The 24,916-nt window shown below is 45.0% G+C and overlaps 1 protein-coding gene across 2 annotated transcripts in view; it reads right to left on the bottom strand.

Annotated features, from left to right (window-relative positions):
* The window catches only part of CLIC6 (chloride intracellular channel 6), a 34,049-nt gene extending 14,589 nt beyond the window's left edge, over positions 1-19,460 (bottom strand). Inside the window, exons 1-2 of one of the 2 annotated variants that reach the window (XM_056329639.1) lie at positions 18,223-19,460; positions 17,626-18,054 (exon numbers count right to left, since the gene is read on the bottom strand). In XM_056329639.1, the coding sequence (XP_056185614.1) occupies positions 17,626-18,054; positions 18,223-19,185 (1,392 nt within the window). In that variant the 5' untranslated portion in view covers positions 19,186-19,460. Of the gene's footprint in view, positions 1-17,625 lie in introns of both variants that reach the window. The other variant, XM_056329638.1, reaches the window with a different exon arrangement.
* Between the last annotated feature and the right edge of the window lie 5,456 nt (positions 19,461-24,916).

Raw genomic sequence — 24,916 nt, 5'->3', positions numbered from 1 at the left:
CATAAGGATTTTTGTTATAAAAGAAAATTTGTTTTATTTTATATTAAGAAGTATTAGTAACATCTACCTTTTATTTTGTACAGTATTACAGGGTTCAGAAAACACCAAACATACTTAAAGGATTACAACTTTGAACAACCAAGTTCAGTAACACACTTTTCATCCTAAACCCTAATTAAGCTTTCAGGTTAAGGAGACAACAGTAAATGTAACTAGAAACACTCTGCTAAAAATAGCTTCTTTCTCCTTTTAAGGTGCTAAGACAAAAAAGCACACAGGGAAAGAAAGGAGCAAGTACACTAAAATGTTTCCTCTAAAGAATGAAGGGGTGGTTTGACTTTCACCATCCTCTCCTATGATGTCACTTGCAAGTCCCCTTTTTCCCGCTGAAGCTGGAATTCTGCCCCTGCTGACTCAAATGCAAATGGAGACAAACCCTGAGAGCTCTCCTTCCAATGCAAACAGTTTCTAGTAGTTGAGTAGCTGAGTCTTCAAACAGAAGAGTGTCCATGTTGAACTCCCGCCCTCTAGGAAGCATGGCCCTTTTCCACCTGAGCAGGAATGATCCTCTTCTCTACACACCACCCCCTACCTAAGAAGGACCAAGTTAGGGCTGCAAAGACTGCCACAAGTGCAGCCTCCAGCTACATCATAGACAAGTTCTTATTTTATATACCCCTCCTCAAGCAGGTGTTTGAGTGGTTCAAGGTACGGTCTCAGTTGTGAGACCACACAATGCAAGACTGAAAGGATCCCCATGACCACCCAACCAAAGGAGACCATGCCAATGTAAGATCTATTGCAACACAGGGCATGAAAAATTAGTAATCTGGATAGTCACCCAAAAAATGGACCCACAGGCCTCTGGTTGTCTTCCACTCTCTCCCACCTCTCGATCAAGTCACAATCAGTCAATGGATTTAGGCATGCCTGTAACTTTTAAACAAGTAAGCTGGCTCACCAACTGCAAATGGAAAGATGTGTCCATTAAGTTTTGTATCTACTAAATGCCCTCTTGAATGACAACCTGAAATTCAGCCAATTATGGTAGCTCAAGTGGATTTAATTTTGTTGTCAGAAGAAAGCACGCTTTCATTATAAGTCCTGTGCACTCAGTAAGGGAAGTGCAATGACAAAGTAGAGCACCACTTGACTTTACACCTTAATGATCCAGTCTGCAAACTGAGGCACTTTGAGAAGAGGGCATAATAAAAATGGTAAGGTGCCCAGATTAGCAAGCTGCATAAAACCTGAATACGGGTGCAGGCAGAACTGCAGGAAGGAAACTTGGAGGAGGAATTCACAACTCAATTTGTGTGCCCTTGGTTTAACTGTGGTGTGCTACTACCCCAGAGGGAAGAACCTGGTTTTGTTACAGAAACATGAAGCCCTCTCCATCCACGCCAATGGATGCCATGTGCTACAGGGAGAGGCAGCTCTGAACAGAGCAGAATGTGATGTACCAAAAAGCACGTCTTCTAGAGCACCAGGGCAGCTGGAAGTGATTTGGTATGCTGGCTTTCCTGTTATTTTACTCCCCCTCTAAAAAAATAAAAATGCACACTGGCCCAGGAGGGAGCCTTGGAGGTCCTGTCTGGCATTTCAGTAAAACACAAGGACAAGTTTCAGTCAAAGATGCTGGAGAATTATCTAATGATAACAACCAGACCTGCAAATTGAGCCTGCAACCCAGGAGGCAGGAACAGTGGCAGCACCACCAGGGCTTTTTGGAACAGATTGAATACCCCACAAACTGATAACCCTGAGTTCTGGGACAATGGAAGAGTGGTAAAAATGGATACAAACTGTTACGTTTCACACAGAAGCTGGAAGCCACCTTGCATAGAGTCAGCCAGAAAAAACATGTCTCTGGTTAATAGAGACAGATATATGTATACACGGAGAGAGAGACATACTCCTTGAGGATCCACGATCTTGCTAGTCTCACTCACCCACTCACTTGGGATGACATGCTCTCTGGTAGCCCTGCTTTCTCCCAGTACAGCACTAAACAGCCCTGTAGAGTTGAGGCATCTAATTTAGGGGAGCTGAATCCCACCCTTGGAGACTACTTACCAGCTAGAGATAACTGCAGAAAAAAACCAGACTGGAGTGCATTATTCCCAGCGTGTCTGACCCAACTGCCTGAGGGAGTTGTAGGGAAAAGGTGATGTTTTAGGTTACAACAAAGCTGGCACTTCCATGGAGGCAGGGCTGTGTTCAAGCCACAGCACAAGACACTGTACATGGTCCTGAAGAGTTCTCTGCAAAAATCTGATCCTCCGCCTTCATGAAAGATGAAATCAAACTCAGTCAAGTGCTATTAACATGACAATGAAAATGAGGAACATATTTTACAACAGAGGGCAGGAAAATCTATTCTTATTTAAATTTGGAAAGCAAAGACTGAGCAAAGATTCAGTGCAAATAAAATTTTTCCCCTGATAGTTGGGGGTGATGCTGAAACAAAAACAAATGGGTGCAAACTGGCCGTGAATATTTCTAGATGACAGCTGGAGGGGTTCCTACTGACCACCACACCACAAAGTTTTGAACCATGTTTCCAGCAGGATTAGCAGATGTAGCAATACATACGTGCATATGTGACAGCACAAAAGGAAAAAAAAAATGTTTCAAGATGAGATTTGATCCTTTTCAGACAATGTGTGTAGCAAAATCTGGGGCAACAATGGAAGGGAAAGGTACTGCTCGGTAAACAGCAGCAGCTATCCCAAACAGAGTTTACACTAAAATAATTGAATGATCCCTTGGAAAAGGCAATAGATTATGTATATGGTATCTCTGACAGCAAGCTCCAGCCAGACACCAGAAAGGGTAGGATGCTGCTGGCAATGAAGAGAGTCCATATGTTAAGATTAGCCAGACAGCAAAAAGTAAATGGTGGCAGTGGTTATCCTCTTTTGAGGAAGAACAGGAGAGCAGTTAGCAGAAAATGGCATTTTAATTAAAGTGGCTTGAGCAATTCACTGCAAATCTAACTGCTGACACTTTATGTTTGATGGATACTTAAAACTAGGGATGGACACATGCTACTATGGGCCAGCATTCATCCACTGGTCAGGTACAACTGCCCAACTTATAGAATACAAGGAGCAACGCATGGATCCTGGGGATGGCAACTGAAAAAGCACTCTCCTCAGCCCAGCAGCCTCACACAGCACTGGCAAAAGGCAACAGAGGCTGAGCTGCAATGGGACACAAGTCTTGAGGCAGCTACAGGATCCAAATGCAACCCAGGATGGCTACAGCAGCAGCATCCTCTTGGACAGCGAGGACATCCAAGCAGCTCAGGCCTAACCCAGTACAGGAGGTATCTCCGCCACCACCTGGCCTGATTGCGGATAATCAAAAGAAGGTACAGGCGTAATGGTACCAGAATGCCATCTAGCAGAACAACGGCAGCAATGGACAGGGCAAAAGTCTCCTACCTGTAAAAGCAATACCATCAAAGGGTGAGATGATTCAAAGATGAGGATACTTGGAAGATTACAAGCCACCAAAAGATTGGTGATGAGGAGTGGTAACTTTCAGACAGGTCTAAGTTGCTAATTGCCTGGGCCAGACACCAGGAGGCTGCTCTGGTGCTTGGGGGTGGCTGCTGCTGGGGCACAGCATGCAGAGTCAATCCTCTTGACTAAAAGCCAGACCAACTGCTGAAACCCCCCAGCAGTTGTTGGTACCCATCAGATGTTAACACCCATCCATCCACAAAACTGGCTACACAGACGATATCTTAGGGTGTCGAGCTCCAGGGCACAGAGCAGCTGCCATATCGATGCAAATATAGATGTATGGAAAAGGCGTGCCTAGGATCCTCAGGCAGGAGGATTTCTTAGCCCAGCTCTCTTTTTTTCCTCACAGAGACAGGGAAATGTAGACCTTTCTAGTAGCATCTAGGCACTAAAAAGTAAGTAGTGTACACATACAGAATGAGAAGACTGCTCCTAACCTAAACAACCCACGGAAAACATATATGTAGGCCATTAGTGGGGATGTGGGAACGCCAAAGGATTTTTGGAAGTCTTTTTATAAAAAGCTGCTTTTAGCTAGGCCAAAGTTAGGCCAAAAAGAGATGCCAAGGGAAGGAGAATTAAGGGAAATGAGTGTAGGTGCAAGGCAGTGAAAGGAATTAACTTCTCACCTGCACAGTTTCAACTGACCACAGAACACCATTAAACTGGTTTTTGTGTGACCACGGATTATAAAAAGTAGGCTAAAGGTTGAGTCTACCTGCGAACAGGATGACAATTTAGGGCTCTTCTAGCACTGAATGTGGGTTCAGGCTGAGCTCCTACCTGCAGAAATAATGAAACCCTTGCTACCTCACATTTTAATATCTGAAGCTTGGGCAAGATTTAGGTCTCCTGACCCGGCCACCTATTAGCATTTCATAACATCTTTCTAACAATTTCATTATTAAGGCTTTTCTCATTCTGTTAGGTTTCTGAAATGATACTATACTTTCTTTCATGCAGTCTTTGCATTAACTTACTATGATTACTTTGTTTCATTTCATTCATATATAATTCATATACTCAGTAAGGATCTTCGCTAGAAATGGTTCTTTGAATGCTCTTAGTCCTCAGTTCATGTTGAGGGATTAATAGTGTGTTGGAGTTTCTTTATGGGATATTTCCCTTGACCCTGTTTTTATGTAGTGAGCAGTGGCCACAGCTTAAAGGGGTTATATACATCTGGAAATTCTAATCCTCTCTAGATGACAGAAAGGAAAAGTAGTCTGAAGCTGTAATTTCCTCCGGTTTCAGGTCTCTCCCTCCCCTACATGCCAGCAGCCATTTCAGAGGAGAGAAAGCCTCCTTTATTCTAACTTTCACCGTATTATTTACTTACTCATGGTCTGCTGGGTAAGTAATTATTGCTGAAATTAATTACTTAGTAAGTAATTAAATGCTTTTGATGCATAGGAAGAAGTTTTCCTTCATTAAGAAGCAACTTTGTGGTAATAAACTTTTTACCTTTGTTCAGTTACTTTATAAATAATGAAAAACAAAAGGCCCAAGCTCACTCCTGTTACTTAGATGAAATACCCACTTACTTTTGATTTCAGTATCACAGTCTGCCCAGTACTTCTACCAAGCAGTGGGTCTGCCTGCACCCTGCCCTTCCAGTTCTGGCAAAGATTATAAATAAATGAACCATTAAATGATAATTCTGTAAAGCGAACAAAACACAAGAGAGCGCAGGTGAAAATTAGTGTGTGATGTCTTGTAACACACAGTGGCTGTGGTTTTACTTATATTCACTCCTATATACATTAAAGAGATTAAAGATTACACTTCTATGTGTATGCAGTCTTGTAAGAGTAAACCAGCTCTGCAATGTTACACACACTGCTGTTGCTGGCCTTGGGTCAGGTCCTTCACATTGTCACAGGTATTTTCAACTACAGCTGTGGCTCTCTACTGGGCAGTTAAAGGCAGTCAGTAGGTGCTTTTTAAAAAAATACCCTAAAATCAAATGAAATCACAAAGGAAAAGTGAAAATTACAGGTTTATTTTCTCAGATATCTTACAGCTATTTATACCAGGTCTTCAAATAAAGCTACAGTATTTAGCATAACCTGGGACCATGCTGAGCCTGGCTTCAGAGCAAAACCACTGGTAGCTCCTCATGATGGGATGGCAACTAATTAAACCTAGAGGATGCCTGCATCTAGCTGCCTGCCATCCACAGCATAATAAGTATGTGGTAATAATGCAAAAGCAATCAGCGACCAGGAATGCACTGCTTCGCGAGCTCACCAATAATTTGCTTAAATAATCAATCAATACTTTGAGTAACAAGGCCTGGCTATCCCAAGCTGAGCTGTCTGAAGGAGGCTCCTTACACAAGCAGATCCTCTCACACAGCACTGCAGGGAGAGGGAAAGGGAAATTGTATGCACCTGTGGCAACACCAGCATTTGGGGGGCATCAGAAAGAGGTTTCCCTGGGGCTGCTTCAGCTGCAAGGGGAGATCTTTGTCTCACACTCCAGCCGCAGGGATGCCCACCTGGGAAGTAGCCTGCGGTGCTTCCCGTGCCCCATCTCCTGCAGCCAGGCACCAAGGGATGGGGGGCAGCAAGCCCTGGTAGACAGCTGGGCAAAATTCAGCATTTTCCCAGGTTTCCATCTCCAGGTTGAAGTGTGGCAATCATGCACAGCCTTTTCTTCGTACATCCTAAACACTTTAAGGCAAAGTAAATGTCCTTTCTGCTGTATTTTTAGATGCCTAGCCACCAGCAACAATACATGAATATAGTAACCCTTTGTGGCACGTCACCTTTTTCCTTAAACAGCTTGGAAGATTATGTCAACAAATAGTACTTTATCCCATCATAATTATCAATGCATTATTATTTATATCTCTCTTATTTTACAGCGCTTACTCTAGATGACAGTGACAAGCAAGCTTCCAGGAACTGTGCATGGTAAGGAGAACAGAGGCAAGGCAAGGAAAATTAAATGTAAACATGAATAGGAAAATTAACTTGTGTCTAGCAAAAAAACTTTAGCTACAATTTAGCAGGGTTTAAATTAATTTTGCTCAATTTAGGAATATCATTCTCATACACAAGGTATTGTTATATTGCATGAATTATACTTGTTTTGCATCTCACTCAAAATAGCATTACTGTCAGCCACTTTTTGTTTACTTTTTTAGTACACAATGATAATGAATTATACGTGTATTACACACAGTGAATGAGACTTTTCAAAGCAATGTAAGTACTCAGGGCCATTCCTCCAAAACTAAAACCATTTTATTTTAATGGGAGATGTGACAAAATCTCCATTGCTTGTAAAAAATAAATAAAGTGGTTTATTCAGAAGAGGTTTCAAGCAAAGGCGAAGGGGAATGGCTGCAGAGGTGCCCCTGCTCCACTCCCCCTGAAGTGAGGAGAGGGAATGCCATCATCTAGTTAAACATGGCAGAAATATGCCGGCTAATTAATAAAAATACACAGCTCTAATCCTTATCCATTCTTTAATTTTAAGATTCAAGATTATTTTCAAAAACTTGCCAGAAGTCTGAGAAAACCAAGAGCCTTTTAACTGAACACAGGTGAAAACAGAGGCTGGAAAATGCTGCCCAGTTACAGATCACTGGCTTTAATCTTACACCAACTAATTCAAAAACCAAATTTCCTTCTGCTGTGAATTCTGCCTCCAGAGTTCGTGCTGTCTGTGTTTGTGTTAATGGGAACATTACCAGGTCACAAGTGCACAAGCAGCAAAGCAAATGCTATTAGCTATTTATCCTGTTACAAGAATTATGTTTAAATACCTCAATGCTATTTCTAATCCGTATTTAATAACATGGCAAGATGCCAGCTGAACATTCTACGTGGAGACAAAAATCTTATATCCTTTTTAAATTCTTACAGGGAATTACTTCAACAAAAGAGCATTATATTCTCGAACACATTATAGGCCTGGGAAAAACAGATTAACTGGTATTTCAATGACACATCCTGTTTTACACTTCACCATATGATACTTAACTTGCAACACACAGCCGTGCTGTTTTAACTTAAATACAAAACCTACATGCATATATAAAATACCTGATTTGTGCTGTAACTGAATAAGTAAATAAATAAGAAATACCCAATAGATAAGGTATTTTATGCAGCTTCAGGGAGTAGGTCACTGAAGGCTTAAGAAAATAATTTGCCAATGATATTCTAAATGCTGATATTTAAATCAAGAGGTGAAAGTGAAAGATTATGAGTGTGTGTTTTTTCGCCCTCCAACAGTATGTGATATTTTGGTCCATATGGAAAATAATTCAAATTATTAGGTAAAATAGCGCATAAAAACCCTGTCAGCTCCAGTGGCAACTGGCAAAGATGTGTCCTGAGAGAGCAGTTAAAAACTGGACACAAGTACCAGCAAAACCCCGTCAGATTGACGGAGAGGGGGCTGAAGTCTATTCATTCCCTTCCCAAGGCAAATTCAAATTCAAGGCTGTTCTTCATCCTGCCCTCCCTACCACCTCACTTCCATTTACAGGCTTTGGGAAACTATGAGAAACATAGTATTGCTAATTAAAATACAATTTTTAAATAAAGCTATACCACACAAATCATACTGCAAACCAATCAGCTATAACATTGATATTTGTCAAAACAAGGACTGTCCCTGTTGTCTCATCCCCCTGGGGAACCCCCAGCTCCTAGGGGTGCTCCGGGCAAAAAGGAGGCTGATGGTTTTGCTGAGGGGTTGGTAGCGTGTTCATTTTTGCAGGCAGTATGGACCCCAAAATTTTTAAGTCTTTAGGGTACATCTGGATCCTGTTCCAAGTTTCATCTGCCACCATTATGGAAAGAAATTTGACTTTTTTTACAAAACACTCAGGTTCTGTAATAGTTTTCAAAAATAATTTCAAAAGTGACTGCCAGGTAAATCTCAATGATTCTCCAAGACACAAATGAGAATTTTTCTGAAATCTGAGTAAATGTTTAACTTCTCTGTAACTACCCCATTTGAATAACCTGGGAAAGGGCATGCATTTGTGATGGGCATGCATCTGTGACTCCAGTCCTACTATAGTTTACTTTGTTCTGTAACAATTACATTTCTAGTTTATTTGGATATGCATGTATGTGCTAAAATTTCAGCATATGAAGCAGAAAAAACCAAGATGGGAAATACCACCTTTGCACCTCCACCAGTCTGCAAGGCTTCACAATAACCATCTCCCTGCCCATGGCACGTCCCTCAGCCGGCCAGTGCGCCAGCCCCAGGCTCTTCGCAGGGAGGACCCCCAACGGCAGTGTTGGTGGCAGGCTGTGCAAGCTGCCACTGTTTGTTTTGAGAAGCTAAATATTTTTACGAAGGAATTAAAACACTTTCTTTTAGTGCTGACAAGGCGGGTGTTATTGAAAGCAACTGGAATGGAGTCACTCAACTTTTTCAGGCTTTTATCAGTAAATAATCAGACATTGCAAATGGAAATGCATACAAGTCCTTATCACAGCGTGACATTTTATTATCTGAGTGAGAAAATAATCAGTAACCTTCACATGGCATTTACTTATGTTCTTTGGGCAAAGTCCGAGGAACATGCAATTTCTTACTTTTAAAGCAGTAGGTGTTTTTTGGGGAGACACAAGAGAGTACAGTCAGCAGCAGCACAGGAGTAAGTCTCTATGCTTCACTTCCCTTTCCATAAGATATGTATAATATTTCATTATATTTCACCTTACTCCCTTTACTACCTCTGAAGAAGAGGGCTCTGTCTCTTGCTAAAAAGTATACAGATACCACCAATTCAAAGTGACTTCACCACAGATATGCACCCTAAAAAATGCAGTCATAATAATAATTTCCATTATCACTTCTGCTTCACAATATTTAAACAAATTTCTACAAAAGAGCCATAAATATAATTTTGCATGGATCTATACGAAACTATAAGAAAGGCTGAAATGCAGAGTCTCTGGGATGGCTAACCCTGGCTGGTACCTGTCAAAGTAAAGAGCCTCAAAAGACAGAATTGTTTGTGTAAGCGGAGTGATCACAAAATTGCCTAATCCTCTTCCCGTGAACAGGGCAGCAAAGTGCTGGAGAGAACTGATTTCAAATGGAAGAAGACATGGAAGAAAAAGTTGGTTCAATAGTAAAGCTATCTAATAAATACAATTAAGACTTTTTTTAATCAACAAAAAAATGGTTTACTCTTAGGGGTGTTATTAAAACCAAAACTCAGATTCTCATGAGGACTGGGCATAATTTGTTATACCCATGCTGGGAAGGGGACACATCACCTTTTCATCTTTTTAATACCTACAACATTTTGGTTTCTCAAAGCACACTTACTCCACAAGTGATCCCAAAATCCATGGGAACCAGAGGCCACTGAATACCATTTAAAATCTACATACTGCTACAATAGGAAATAACAGCAAATACCTTGCCTAACCATAAGGTTGCCGGATATTCCTGGCTCCTTGGATTTCATCTTTCTGATGTTGTCTCACTTTGCAAGTAATTATTATATGTCAATAGTGTCAAAGAGAGAGCAGGAATAATTCTGTAACTCTGCGTCTGAGCAACTGGCTTGGGAGAGAGATGCACACTAATCCTCCGCTTATGGTCCAGGTAACATCTCAACCTCAATTGCTTGCATCCCACACCACTGCCCTAAGTACAGGGCTAACAATACAACTGCTACTGCCTCCTCCATTTTGGCAACCGTGCCTAAAAAAATATTTGTGAATGAATCTAGACCTAACACTGACAGGTGATATTTCCTCAAAAAAAGCTCTTAAGTTTTATTTAATGAAGACCATTTGCAAAATTTCATCTGAATTTATTAATAATGTAATTTTAATATAGTTATGCTTTTCAACTAATTGGCCAAATCCCTTTCCTCCCCTCATCCAGAAAATCATTCACCACACTCCAATGTTTTGTATCTGTGAACGCCGTGAGTCCTATAGACTGGTTTGTTATTCATCTATATACAAACATGAATCAAGCCCCAAATGAAACAGACAGCACGCAAATTCCCAGCACAGCTGCATGATAATCACTTCATGCAGCAATTATCCACATTTCTGAAGAAGGCTGCATCTCTCCCAACAGGACTTATGAAACGAAGGTTCACTTCAGACAAGCAGGGACCGAAGGCAGAAAGCAGACAAGGAAAACTTCCATCCTTTACCCTGGCCTGCGATGATCACAGGTAAGATCAGCTTTTTAATGAAGACAAAACTCAAGGGGCAGAGGCAGTACGGCTGAATTTGGGCAGCAGGCTGATCTCATCAGAAGTTCCTGCTCATTTCAGCCAGCAGGAAATCCAAGCTGTGTCCTGGGACTGAAGCAGGAAAGTGTCCCCTGTTTAGCGAAGGGCTTAAATAGCACGTGAGTTTAAGCCTGTGCTTAAAGTAAAACACATGGTGAGGTGCTTTACTGAAGCAGTGAGCTGAGAAGAAATAAAAAATAGGAAAAGGTCTAGGAATGTACCTTTGAAGGCATTTACTTTACTTCAACACTTTTTTTGCCTAAAACTAGCCTGCAAACTGCAGAGATCTGCAGCCACACTGAGAATAGATAGATGCTTAAGGCTCGTACAATACTATGTGCACATGCAGTTTTAAGACTTCCAAAGTATGGACAAAAAGATTACTTCAAGAATTATGACTAGATTATATTAAAAAAAGGGCAACTCTATATTGCTGATTACTATTGGTTTGCATCTTTCTGGAACAAGACTTGGCCTGTCAGTTGTCAGAACCAACACTGGCATAAAAAGAGTACACTACTGCTCTGTCAAGCACCTCTCCAGGAGCAAAGCAGCAAAACTAATTCTGGTGTTGTTTTCAAAGCTATTCTTTAATCAGCAGCTCAAAGGATCCTTGTGGGTTTTTTAGCAGTCTAAGCTCTAAAAAGGTGACAACCTGAATGGCCAGAAAGGAAAGCCAGTAAAGAGTAAAAAAAGTGAGAAGTAAAAATGAATAGGATTGCACATTCAAAAAATTTGCATAGCTCTTTCAGGAAAAAGATTGGCATCATTGCCTTTCAAACTAAAGTCTCCCAAGGACAGTTTTATTGAAGACTGCTGGAAGAGTACTCAGCCTCCAGAAAAACTGCTGCAGGTGCACCCAACATGCACAATAACCTGAAGAGTTATGAAAAGAATTTGTAATGCTAGTTCCTCTTAAGCTGCATTAGGGAACCTGAAATTACCATATTCCAGATGAAAAAAAGTAGCTGAGAAAGGGCAAATACCCATGGGAAAGGAGCCAGCTTCCTGCTTTGTACAATGCTCTTGGAAACAGAACCCCAAAATGTCTTTGAACAAACACACCTCTGCTGATTCACTACTTTTTGTACAGCTGAATGTAGTCAAAGAGTCAAAATCATCACCATACAAACAGCTAATTAACCAGCAGCCAGAAAAGCGGGGCTATGCTGGTTTTGCTGGGCAGCCCCACAAAGCTCAGTCCTGACCAGCTCCAGTTTGATTCTGGTTTCAGCAGAACCAGTCTACGCAGTGCCCATGCTCTACTCCAGGGGAGGGGCTTTCTCCTGAATGAGTTTTCCCCTGTTCTGGGGTAACTTTCATGACGACTCAATTATAAAAGCCAATTGGTCTCATAGCCAACTGTAAAACAAAATACCCGAAAGGACGGTGGAGGGAAACAACGTATTAAAAACATGATGGGATTTTAATGGCAGCAGTGTGGCACCTGAGAAAAAGTCCTACTTTCTGAAGAAGGTACATGAAGTAGAGTTCAGACAGCGAGGAGAAAGGAGCAGACGTGTTTCTGAGGGGAAATAAGGCATGGTTTTGACAGAAAGCAAAATGCAGCAGCACTGGTTAAGACAGGGGGAAAGAAAAGCTGTCTTCTACCATTGCCCAAACCATACCAAATGCTCGCTTGCCCATTTCATGACAATTTGTCCCTCTGTAGCATCACGCAAATCCAGTGTGCTCACCTTTGCCAAGCTCTGGGTAGTTCCCTTTGTCTGGATAAATATCCAGTAACTAAACCTCTCCTCAACCTCTTTTAATCCACAAATACGCCAGTAGTGTAACTCCACACATAAAAATCTTTACTTTCACTTTCCTGACATCATATAAATACTGGGCTCCTACAGTGAGTCTACACTAAAAAATGACAGTAAACACCTACTTGCATTTTGATACAGGATGTCAGCTATTCTACTTACAAACTATACCCATCTAACTGATTTACAGACTGATTGCACCGATGAGCAAAAATCAAGATCTTAAGCAGAAATACCTACTCAGTGATTATACTGTAAATGTTTTCATCAGGCATCAGGTACAGCACAGAGACCACTGAACGGGCATACAGTCTAGGAGGTTTTTTCCAGGGATCTGAGCTCCTGCTGCCCATGGGCTTCTTACCAACAACATTCAAAGCCCAGAAGTTCAGTTTATACTTCAAATTAAAGTTATATATAAACCACAGGCCCATCACATAATGGAAAAGAAGATTCTTTTCTGTGCTCTAGTATGAAGCACCCATTACCATTTAAGTTGGATACACTAACTGCGGTGTTTGGAGGCACAGCTGCAAACACTTGTTGTTCCTATGTCTCTACTCACAGCGAGGCTTTTTTTTTTTCTCATTTATTGGCACTTTGATAATTCAGCACAGCTCTAAGTACGTCAAGTCAGTCAAACACATCTCAGGAACGCTGCAAGGAAATTCTGTTTCAGTAAAGTAACCTTGGTCTCTGGTAGGGATAAAATAGCTCTCTGAATGAAGATAAATTACTTTGATTTAGAAACCAAGAATGTCACAAAACTGAACAAAGCCCATTACTTTTCATTGGATAAAATCTATTATCTTAAGCTCATGGTCAGCTTTTACTATATACCATTTAACCCAGAAACTAAGCAAGAAATGTTTTGCAAGATGAGCGATTTCAGAGAAGGCCTTGTGTTGGCTGTGTTCAGCACTTACAGATAAATCACTGTCCCTAGAAATCTTTAGAATGATGAAATCTGCAGTTGCAATTCTGGTGTTTAAGTTTCCTATCTGTAAGAAAATTTTACATTCATTGGTATGTAACCTTGGAGGTTTTATTTTGAATTTAGAAATGAACTCTTAAGTCCTACATAAATGTTTGAATTGCTTAACATTAACCAAAGAAGTTTAGTGAAAGTACCACTATATTCAAATGGTAGGATAAATCTATGACATTTACAGAAATTCTCTGACAAATAAAGGGCTTTTGCTACAGAAGAGGGAGGGAAAAAAAGCACACATATACCACTGACCTTAGAAAACCAGCTACCAAACTTCAACATCCACACAGTGTCCTACCCAAGGTGCCAGATATGCTTAAGTGAATTACCAAAGACCAACTGGAAAGCATATCTGGATGACCTTTGCAAACATCTGACTTTGAAACACCAAAAATATCAAGTATTACTATCTAAAGGAAATATATGACAGATGTTGTTTCATGGGAAAATGGAAATCAAGCAACTACCTAGTGAAACCCTCAAAGCAATTCTGATATGGTCTCGCTTTTATAGCCAAGGAGTCTTACGTAGTTCAGCTTCATTAAGTTCAGTTGCTCAAACAACCGTCTTAGTGTAGTCCATCTGATATCGAGCTGCTGATCCAGAAGGACATTATCTCCTACAGATGCTGCTTACCCTGCTAAGTGCTAGAGTATCTCAGATAGCATGAGGTCTCAACATTGGATCCTGGGTGTCTTTGAGTTCAAACCACATAGCACTTTGGCATAGCAACCCAAATCAGCTTAGAAGAACAACTGCTGGTATTCGTGCTTGTGGAGCTACCAGGAACTTTGCCACCCACCTCACAGTGGGAGGCACAAGGCGACAGGGTATTTGCAACATTCAAATACATATATGCAGAAATAAATGAACCAATGCAAAGCAGCAGGAAGCAGAAGAGAGAAAAAAAAACCCCAAAACCAAAACTAACAAACCCTCTAAAAACAAGCTGTATCTGAAAAGTTTCTTTCTGATGATGATCCTCCTGTTTGTTATTCTTGAAACATTATTACTGAAAGACTACCAAGCACCTTTAGCATGGAAACTGTGAGGATCATTCAATCACTATCACTGTATTCTTGTGAGTTTTCTCCTACTATGGGACTTTAACATTTCTCCGTATATGTATTGTGCTATCAAATCATGGCACAGCCCTCCTGTCTCTAGCACTGTGCATCCAGGCACAGAAAACTGGTAGACAATCCCCACCTTGCCCACTTACAAATATGCCAGAAATCAACAGGCAGCTGAAATGAACAGAAATAGGCACAAAAAGAAGTTAGGAACAGGACAGACAACAATATCAGTATTTAAAACAGCCTAATCACTCCCCAGTTTGTAGTGGCACTGTAGAAGGGCAGAGTCTTAAACAGTGGTTTGAAGAAGGTCAGGGAGCTGATGGATAATATATTTACAAGGAAGTCCCCAGCTGCATGGGAGAAAGCACACAAGATGCTTGCTGAGAAATGCAGCAGATGGGTGAAAGAGGTCAGTGGCACTTGCAAAGTAGAGGTGAGTGTCAACATCTCAAAAGCACGTTAGAGCTAACAGGCAGGTACAGAGTAGTGATATAATGGAGCACAAGAGGCATGGTCACATGCATTAGAAACATCCATTTGAAGGGAAGTGTTTCAGGCTGCAAAAAAGTGTTTGCATTCAGCGTGGATCATCTCACTTCCTTAACCCTCAAGTTTTAGTCATTTCTCAGGAAAGAGCACCAAATCTGTGGACCACATGCTATGGTCTGATACAAACATTCAACAGTCCCCAAATGCCAGAGTTCATGCTGTCCCACACTGGAAACTGCTCTCCCTCTTTTTCCCCATCAAAATACATCAGCAGCTATTTAAGCACTGCATTATGTATGCGCTCCTAAAACCTACTTTAAGCCACCACAGAGAACTTCCATTCTCCTTCTGTCGCCTTCCCTTTTGCCAAGAGAAGGGTAGAAAGATGGCAAGTGCGTCTTGAGGCAACAGCAAAAGCAGCATGAACATGAACTCTGCTGACACGAGGAAAGAGAAGTGCTCCTCATTTCCCAGCACGGCGGCCCTGGCACATTTTGGTGGATATGGGAATGCTGAGCTCTCCAGTAGGCATTTTTTTTCTACCATTAAACTGGAGAAACTCATGCCAATCTCAAACTATAACACTAATCTGATCTCAACTAAAGAAAAACTAGTTCTAGGTGAGGTAAAATATTCAAGCCTTGTAAAACTTCTCCAATAAAATCATTAGAAAAGCAGCTGTATTATTTTCTAGGCATTCTTCAGTTACTAATGCTAAGTTGATCATAAAAATGCTCCTTCTTCTGCCTTTAATAATTCACAAATATTTTCAAAACCCATGCTTAATCCTAATATTTGAAGACTACACAGTCACAACAGATGCTGTTGTTATAGGCTGCTCTCTAATTCTGGCCACGTTGTTCTTCCATAAAGCATGCACTGAAGTGCAATAATGCACATGTAGCCTTTATGACTTTAGCCTCTGCCACTCTCCAGCATTCCCTGATGGATATAAGAGCATAAAACAAGAATTTAAGAAGTTACAAAAGTGTCTCTGCAAAGAGGGGCTGTTGATCTGTGAGCCAGAATGTCAGTGTATCACTTCTGCCAGGCTCAAGTTATAGGTCCTGCTGTTCGACACAAAATCACATTTTGGCTTCAGTCTTACCATCTCGCTGCCATACACCAACCTGACATACAGAGTTGCTTTTGGACCACTGAATACATCCCAGCTTGCATGCTAAGGGGAGCAACTGGGGCACATTCACCAACATCAGCCGTTATCATTCATCTTTCCAGTATGACACTATGCAGTGTGTCCAACACTGCTATGTATAAGCCTCAGCGCATTCCTCAGCCTTTCCTACATAACAATAGTTCAAAGGAGGCTCAGCCTTGAAAAAAAGGAGTGTGTGCTGACATGGGATAAACCAAGGTATGAACACTGCTTCGGCCCAAAGCCCTCTCACCCAGAAGGTTGCCAATAATTTTTTCTTTCCCGGTTATTTCTGGCTGCTACAGAAGCAGCCTCAGTCAGCTCAGGAGATACAGTATGTGCACGGGAGTTATTGCCTGTAGTGGAGAAGGTCCCAAATGCCTTCTGCTTCCCTGTTTTAGTTCCCTAATTTTAGGCCTAGTCTGAAAAAAATATCCCACCGCGCTCCATACTTACTTAGTCCAGCAAGGTCAAAGAGGGAAGAAAACACCTTAGGATGGTTTATATGCACAGAAATTTCACATCTGGTATTTCATCTCTGTGGACTGATGCTGTTTCCATGCCAAGTTCCACTGATTTTGGTGGAATTCCAGGCACAAGCTAGAAAAGCCCTAAAGCTCTATACCATAAAATACCAGAAACTAGTTTTAAGACCATTACAATTTTTCTCTTTTTCATCCATTTCTTTGTAACCTAACTCTTCCCTGCCCAAACATATACAAAGCGGACAAGTACAAGGGATGCTACACTGCTGGGCAATTTACTGATTCTTTGAATCCAGCCTTGCCAAATTTTGGGGCAATTATCTAAGTGTTGACCATAGTGGCATAAGGTGTTCTCAAGGGATTTTAAAATCTTCAGAATGAAGCAAGAACAAGTCACAGCTAGCGATTCCAAACAGATGCTGCCGAGTACATCCCCACCCCTGCCCCAGGCCCACGGTGAGGAGAACACAAGCAGAAATTGCTCCTGAGACGACAGAAACAGAGATAGATCCCTGCACACCCTTCCCATTTAAACCTAGAGAAACCTCAAGCAACCCAGCACAGAATCCATGAGGGGAAACTATGGGGGAGACCACCCTGCAGGTCAGGTGTGTGCTTCTCGGGGTCCAGCAGCACCACCAGCCCCAGGGCCGAGGGGACAGGCAGCGCTGGCCTTCACCCAGCGCACGGGGAGCCCTGTCCCCTCCTGCCTGCTGCCTGCTGAAGGAGTGAGGAGCAAGAGGCAAGTTTATTTGGGGCATTAATAACGAAATCAGCTTTGCCTGCCACATTTAAATGCCACTCATCACATGAGCTGCACGGGGCTCCTGGAGGAAGGGAGGGTCGCGAACCCAGGTTTCCCCAGCAGCCGCTCACACCCTACCTTGACGAAGAGGGAGATGTCGTGTTCCTGCTTCTCCTCGTCCTCCTCTTCCTCCTCCACGGCGGCCGGCGAGCCCGTTTCGTCCTCCTCGTCCTCTGCCCGGCCCCGCACGCCGTTCAGGCTCCGACCTGCCGCGTCCCACTCGCCGCCCTCGGGGCCCGGGGACCCGCCGCGCTGCCCCTCCGCCGCCGCGCCGCCTTCCCCTGCCCCCGGGGCCGCGCCCCCCGCTCCTGCCCCCGCCGGGGCAGCGTCTCCCCGCTCCGCCGCCTCCGCTCCGTCCTCGCCGTCGGGACCGTCCGGCGACCGGCGTCCGCCGTCGGCCTCCCCTCCGGGCGGCAACGCCACCTCTGCTTCCCCGCAGCTCTCGGGAGCCGCTTCGCTCCCCGACGGGGCCGCCACCTCCTCGGGGACTGTCCCCGCCGGGGCTGCCTCCCACACTGCATCTTCGGGGACTGTCCCCGCCGGGGCTGCCTCCCACACTGCATCTTCGGGGACTGTCCCCGCCGGGGCTGCCTCCCACACTGCATCTTCGGGGACTGTCCCCGCCGGGGCTGCCTCCCACACTGCATCTTCGGGGACTGTCCCCGCCGGGGCTGCCTCCCACACTGCATCTTCGGGGATTGTCCCCGCCGGGGCTCTCGCCGCAGCCTCCGCGGGGTCTCTCTCCTCTGGGCCCGCCTGCCTTTGCGCCTCTTCAGGGTCTCTCCCCGACGGAGCTGTCCCCGCAGCCTCTTCGGGGTTTCTCCCCTCTGGGGCTGCCTGCCTTAGCGCCTCTTCGGGTTCCTTCCCCGACAGAGCTGTCGCCGCAGCCTCCTCGGGGTCTCTCCCCTCTGGGACCACCTGCCTTAGCGCCTCCTCGGGGTCTCTCCCCTCTGGGGCTGCCGCCGCAGCCTCTTCAAGGTCTGACCCCGCCGGGGCTTCCTCCCTCACTGCCTCTTCGGGGTCTGTCCCTGCCTCCTCTCTGTCTATCTTCGTAGGAGCTGCCTCCCTCACTGCCTCCTCGGGGTCTGGCCCCGCCGGCGCCGGCTCCGTTCCCGTCGGGGCCACGGCCGCGTCCTCGGAGTCTGTCCCCGCCGGGGCTGCTTCCTTGGGCTCCGTCCCCGTTGGGGCCACCGCCACGTCCTCGGGGTCTGCCCTCGCCACTGCGGAGCCCTCGGCTGCGTTTACCCCCGCGGCCGCTGCCACCAGTTGCCCTCCTGGCAGACACTCGGCCCCCGGGCTGCCCCCGCGGAGCTCTCGCTGCTCAGCCCCCGCCGGTGCCTGCCGCTCCGCTCCGGGCCCGCCCGGGGTCTCCGCCGCCCCCTCGGGTGCGCCGCCCCCCGTCCCGCCGCCGGCCCCGGGGGGCACCGCCGCAGCGGACGGCTCCTGCACAGCCGCCGACTCCCCGCTCAGCCGCGGCGCCTCGCCGGCGGGGGGCCCGTCCGGAGGCTCCGCCGCCCCCTCAGGGGACGCCCCGGGCTGCGGCTCCCCCCCAGCCGCCGCTTCCTCATCGCCTCCCTCCCGCGGGATGTCGCTCCCCTCCGGCGGCGGGGCGCCGGGCCGCCCCGGGCTCTCCGCCATGCCGGCCTCCCCCGAGGCCGCTGCCCAAGAGCGCAGCGGGGCGGGCGCGTCGGGCCGCCGGGACGTGCGGGAACCGGCGCAGCCGCCGCCGCCGGGATCAGCGCCGGGCACCGACGGGGGGGACGGCGGCGTCTGCGCACGCGCGTCCGTGTGTCCGTGCGGGGGGCGGCAGCCGCAGGTGCCCGCGCTCCTCCTTCCGCACCGCCCCCGCACGGGGTGAGCCCTGCGAGCCCCCCGCCCCAGACCCTCCGCCTCGGCGAACCTCCCCACACCGGTCCTGGCTGCAGCTGGCACGGGAGGCGGCGGCGAGGGCGTGACCGTGGCGGCACCGAGCGCTGCCAGGCCCCTCCTCGGCCCCCTCCTCCCCGCCCGCTGGCCAAAAGCTTGCCGCACGGCGCCAGCCGCCTCCCCCCCCGGGGCTGACCGGGCACGCCTGGCAGGCACCTGCCGCCTGCTGTGCCCGGGCCTCGCCTCACACCCCAAAGCTCCCCGAGCCCCGTTTCTGCCCTCGCTTTTCCCCTTTGCCGCTGCTCACTCAGGCACAGTGTTTCTAGCAGCCCCTCCAGGCACCCTGCTGCTGTCCCCGCCACCAGCCTGGCACCCACCAGCCCTGGGGCCGCTGGCAGGTGGGGGTGACAGCCACCCAAGGGCTGAGGGTTTGCTGGCCACTGGAACACGGAGAGGTGCGCCATTTCCCAATTCCAGGTTTACGAAGGGAACTACTAATACCCCCACTGCTGCTGACAGGCTGAAATTGGCAGAGCCCCAACAAGTTTTGCAGGATTTCTTAAAAATACAGGTGAACCTATGCCTGGTCTCAGCAGCCACAGAGTTTCTGAAACGTATTCTCAAGCTGTCACATTATTAAGAAGGAAAATGTAACCTTATCAACTTGCAGAAGTTGTAAGAGGGAAGATCCAAATGCTGCGTAACAAAACTCGATTCGCGTACTTCTAAGTACCTTTCCTTCATATGAGACCATGCCAAGTGCCATATGCCTCTGCGAGAGTTTGCATTCAAACCTGATGAGAAACACCATGTTCTGCGCAGAGCAGGCAGCTGGTGTGAAAGAAGTGGTAACTTTTAGTTTGGGTAAGGCAGCTGCTGGTTCATCCCGCGGGCCTTCTGTTCCAGATGAAAGACATTTTTTCACACTTCTGGTAAGTTCTCTGTCTTGTGGAGGCACTTTGCACACAAAAAAAGACGATCAGCAGGTTCTGGTGTGAGGATAAGCTTCAGTAGTTTTGCTTGTAGACAAGAAGTCAATTTCCAGGAGCTGCAGCCTGCTCTAGTTGCACTCTGCTCAGAAGTGATTTATCTGAAAGCATTACTTAGGCTATTTGAATGGAAAATATTCTAGTTTTCTAAGTACAGACAGAAAAGTGGATGGAAAAGTTAGCTGACAGGAGCAAGGTATGATATTTAAAACCCATGCAGTTAAACAGTTTTATGTGTGTGTATATAAAGACACTTTTTTATATTTGAGAGTGGAAAGAGTGGGGAAAAACTGAACACAGGGTTTTGAAATGGATGGGAAGGGAGAAGATGCAGCCAGAATCTTCCCTCAGATGGGAAATACTGCAGAATAAATCATCTTATCAGGTCAAATACGTGCTCTGATAAAAATAAACAAATAGGCAAATAAATAATCCTACAGCCATTTTCCATACAATTTATGCTCGTTTAGAGGTGTGTTGGCAGTGAGACACAAGAACGGGGCAGCTGTGGTCAGAAGGGATGTTTCTTGAAGATTTAGGAATGGCAGCTCAGCATCTGGCAGTGGAGGTCTTGCAGTTCATCCTAAGGCAATTATTTCACTTCTTTCTTACGGTTCTGGTATCAGTAGAATGATACATCTCAGTCATCTCTATTTCTACATAGATAATATTGGTTTCCTCATCGTAACCCTTGCTGAAGGGTTCTTAACCCTTAGCTTGAAGGTTGGCCGCATCCCCCAGATGCAATACAAGTCCCACCTTACAAAGCTTTCAGATACGAGACAGAGCTGTCTTCAACTGTACAGACCATCCACAAGCACTGCCGTGTTGCCTGCTGTCCAGCACTGGATAGGACGCTGGCTGGAAGGAAGAAGGCTCACCTCAGGTTTTCACAGTGGGAATAAAGAGCAAAGCAACATCCATGGCATGAAAGTGGTGGGAATTTTGCAGGAGGAACGATTGCAGGTCATAGACACAGCCACTGAAGTCAGCTGGCTGGGTTTATATGAATACTGCTTTTGGCTGTACCCCTTGGGAAGCCCCCTCCTCCTCCCAGTCCCCATGAGCTCAGTTGTGCTCAGCTCTGGTAGCTGATGGGCCCCGACAGCTGGGTTCCCTCTGCAGCCCCACGTGGCACAGCCTCCTCTGGCTCACTGGAGCTGCCTGTGCTTAAGTGCTTCTTCTTTTCAACTGTCCCTTGGATTTGCACCAGTTTCTGTGTACACCTCCTTCAGGTATCAGTTTCAGGTTTTGCTCAGGTTGTGAGTTTGACATGGGACTTGCATCCTGCTGATCTGATGGAACTGCAAGATGATTGTCTCTCACCGGTACTTATTAATTGCAGAGCTTATTCATTAAAATCAGTATCTTATTTTTCTTCATATGCCTGTTCCCTGCTCTGTAGCTCTTAGTACAATACAAGTTGAGGATTTCAAGGCTGGCAAAAAAAATATTAAATATTTCAGTGATAAATACTGCCTGATGATTAACATTGGGCAATGTTTAAGTGTAACAAAAGATTAGCTCTTTAAATACTCATGAAAGTCTGACAAAGGCAGAGCAGAAAAGGGCCAACAGCTGACATAGCCAAGTTAATTATCTTTGTGGGATAGAGAAAAGTTTGACGTATACTGCTTGGTACAGTTACCATATTTATGGGGTAAAGATTGAATAGTTTTTGACAGATCTTGCTGAATTTTTCCTCAAGTATAGGAACTTTTCTAATTCTGCTCATGTTGAGACCTAGTGCTAGAACGACATGTGCAGGCACTGGGTTAATGTTACTGGTGCTCCAGCCATGAGGTTCCCACACAAGCAAGAGAGACCAAGTAGGAAGTCAGAGAGGTAGGGGACAGGGTAAAGAAGGATGGGGAGGGCACAGTTCAGAGGACAGCTGCCCACAGCCCAACATTGCTCCTTGTCACTCTTCAGCATCGTGATTTCACAAAGGCAGCTTTGGAAACACACCATTAAAATTAGATTTGTCCCACTGAAATCCCAGAGCTTTGCATATCTGACGTTCTGCGCTCTCTGAATTCAACACACCTCCCCTCTATCTCAATTACTTAACAATTAATCTCTCCTGCTTCACACTCCTGTACACTATCTTCAAGCTCTTTATACCCCATCTGTTTCTAAAACAGGCCCTCAACTAATAAATATTATTTTCTCAGTTCGGCTTCAGGAAGGATTACTGCACACCTTCTTCATTTAAAAGATGAGTTCAGGTAATTAAATATCACAGATGTTAGACATTAGTGGACAACATGAATATCCCTTTATAGTCTGTTAGCAAACAAGTTATATCCCTGGGGGTTATCAGTTAGGCTGTACTTGCCTGGATTATTGTAGCTTCTTTTTCTGCCCTGACTGTACAGAGTTGCAGATCAAGGTTGTAATTTTTGCAGCCTGAGGCAAGGAAAAAAGGCCTCTTGCCTTACAAGGGTGTTGGAGAGAGCCTCCCCACCACCCTGCCTAACTCCTGGGACAGTTTAGCCCCACTGCAAAGGGAGCAGACCAGGGTATTCATTCATGCTTCTGCAGCTCTAGTTTACAGTCCTGTGCAGTGCCAAATACACATATGCCAAGTATTTAATGGTTCACCATAAGTGAACTGGGGTAACGGAGTCAGCATGGCATTTCTGCCTCCCTGTGCAGGCTGCTGCCTCCCACAGAAGCCTGCTCTGCCTGTTCGCTGGTGCCTGCTCTGGCTGAAGTTGTGCTGTTTCATCCATCATGTGTATCTGCTCTTCCCTGGGTTTGCCACATTTCAGAAGTGAAGCTACGTCTCCCCAGGCCGAAAGCTGCGATTTGAATTCTGCTTGTTTCTGCCAGATGCTGAGTAACTGCTATTTTGCACAGATCTCAGTGGGATATAGGGGTGAGCAACACCTTTGGAAATTGGGTGTCATTTAATTGGGTTCCCCACCGTGGGGTGGAGGGAGGGATTTATCAGAGTAAACACAGACAGGTATAAACTGCATGTCAGCAGACAGCTGACAGAGATCTAGTAAGCAGAGTCAGTGAAATGACTCTTCTCATCCCAAGGTAGATATCTAAAGCAGGGTAGATTGTCCTTTACAGAAAAGTGCCTATTTCTCTACACTGAGTGTACAAGGACCTGAGGGTGACTGGCTCAGGGAGATGATGTCTGTGCTGGACACATCTAAACTCATGTGAGAATAATCCTGTCCAAGGTGATTTCCTTACACATTGGAATTTGAAAGTGGACAGTCAGCAAAATGTGGGCTAAAGCCCAATCACTTTTTCTGCATTATTTTTATTGCAGCTGGTGGTTTAACCCATATTACTTGTGGTATAAAACATTATCCCATGTAAAAATATGACTGTCTAGCCCTTTCTGATGGAAAAAAAACAAACCCAAAACTGTATTAACATTTGCATGTAAGCCAGTTCTGTGTTCTCCTATTTAAAATACGTTACTTCAACTATGGCAAAGACAAAGTTGCAAATGGAAACAATGGTATTGGAGAACTGTAGTTTTTACTGCTTTCAAAATACATGTATGTTTGCTATGTAAGTCCCTGGTTAAACTTCTGTCAAGAACTCAGTGTGGCATTCTGTTGCTTCATTGAGAGTGTGTTCCTTCTAACCAAACAAAATTAAGTGGGAGAGATGCCTCATTGAAAATTGCAGCAGCATGCTGCGTGTTGCGGGGGGTGATACCATCTGTATTTAGTGTTCTGAGCTTCCCAGCACTAAGCTGATTAGGGGCAATCGGCTCCCTTCCCAGCTGCTTAGAGGCAGTCTGCTTGGGAACAAGGTAGGGATGTAGACGTGCAAGGCTGGAAAAAGCCTGGTTGCTGGTCTAGGAAGCACAGAAAGCCAAGCCACCTCTAACCAAGGCTGAAAAAGCAGAGAGGAGAGCAGAAGCACCTTCTTGTCAGATACTACTGGTCCCTCTCTTCCTGTTCTTTGTTACTCAGTTCGCCAAATTCCTGGCATCCCACAAAGCTGCAGGTGCCAAAGCAGCCTGTACTTCATTTCTGAATGAATCTTTCTACAAAGTGTTAAAAATATAGAAGAATACCAACAATAAAACTTTCAAAAATAAAGTCTGTACTGCTTACTATTTTTTTAGTACTTAAAATCTGTTAATTCTCCCCAAATGTCTTTGACTTTCCTATTCCTATTTTTTACTTTTATTTTTGTTAAGCAGCACTATTTTAATGAAGCAATAATGTCCTCTATGTGTCTCGGACAAGATAACAAACAAAGCTTATATGTAGTTTTTTATTGTCAAGTATCATATCTAATTCAATAAAATAGTGGTTTGCAAATAGTAAACTAGTAACTTTGCAAATAGTAAAATAGTAACTTTGAAAGTTCCTCAGATGCATCAAGGTCCTAGAAAGTCTCATGACTGCGCTGTAGCCTCCTATCATTTTGTTTGGTAGCTAAACAAGGCTGGCTCAGCACTCACTTTTTTGTTAACAGTATGTCTGGCTTGACTTCTGGACCTACTCTCATTTTGGACACCTCTGGACCTCTGC

The sequence above is a fragment of the Falco biarmicus genome, chromosome 2 (genome assembly GCF_023638135.1).
Source record: "Falco biarmicus isolate bFalBia1 chromosome 2, bFalBia1.pri, whole genome shotgun sequence".
In the NCBI taxonomy this organism is placed as follows: Eukaryota; Metazoa; Chordata; class Aves; order Falconiformes; family Falconidae; genus Falco; species Falco biarmicus.
Note: the sequence above shows the minus strand (reverse complement) of the source record. Positions and strands in the feature narration are given on the sequence as shown.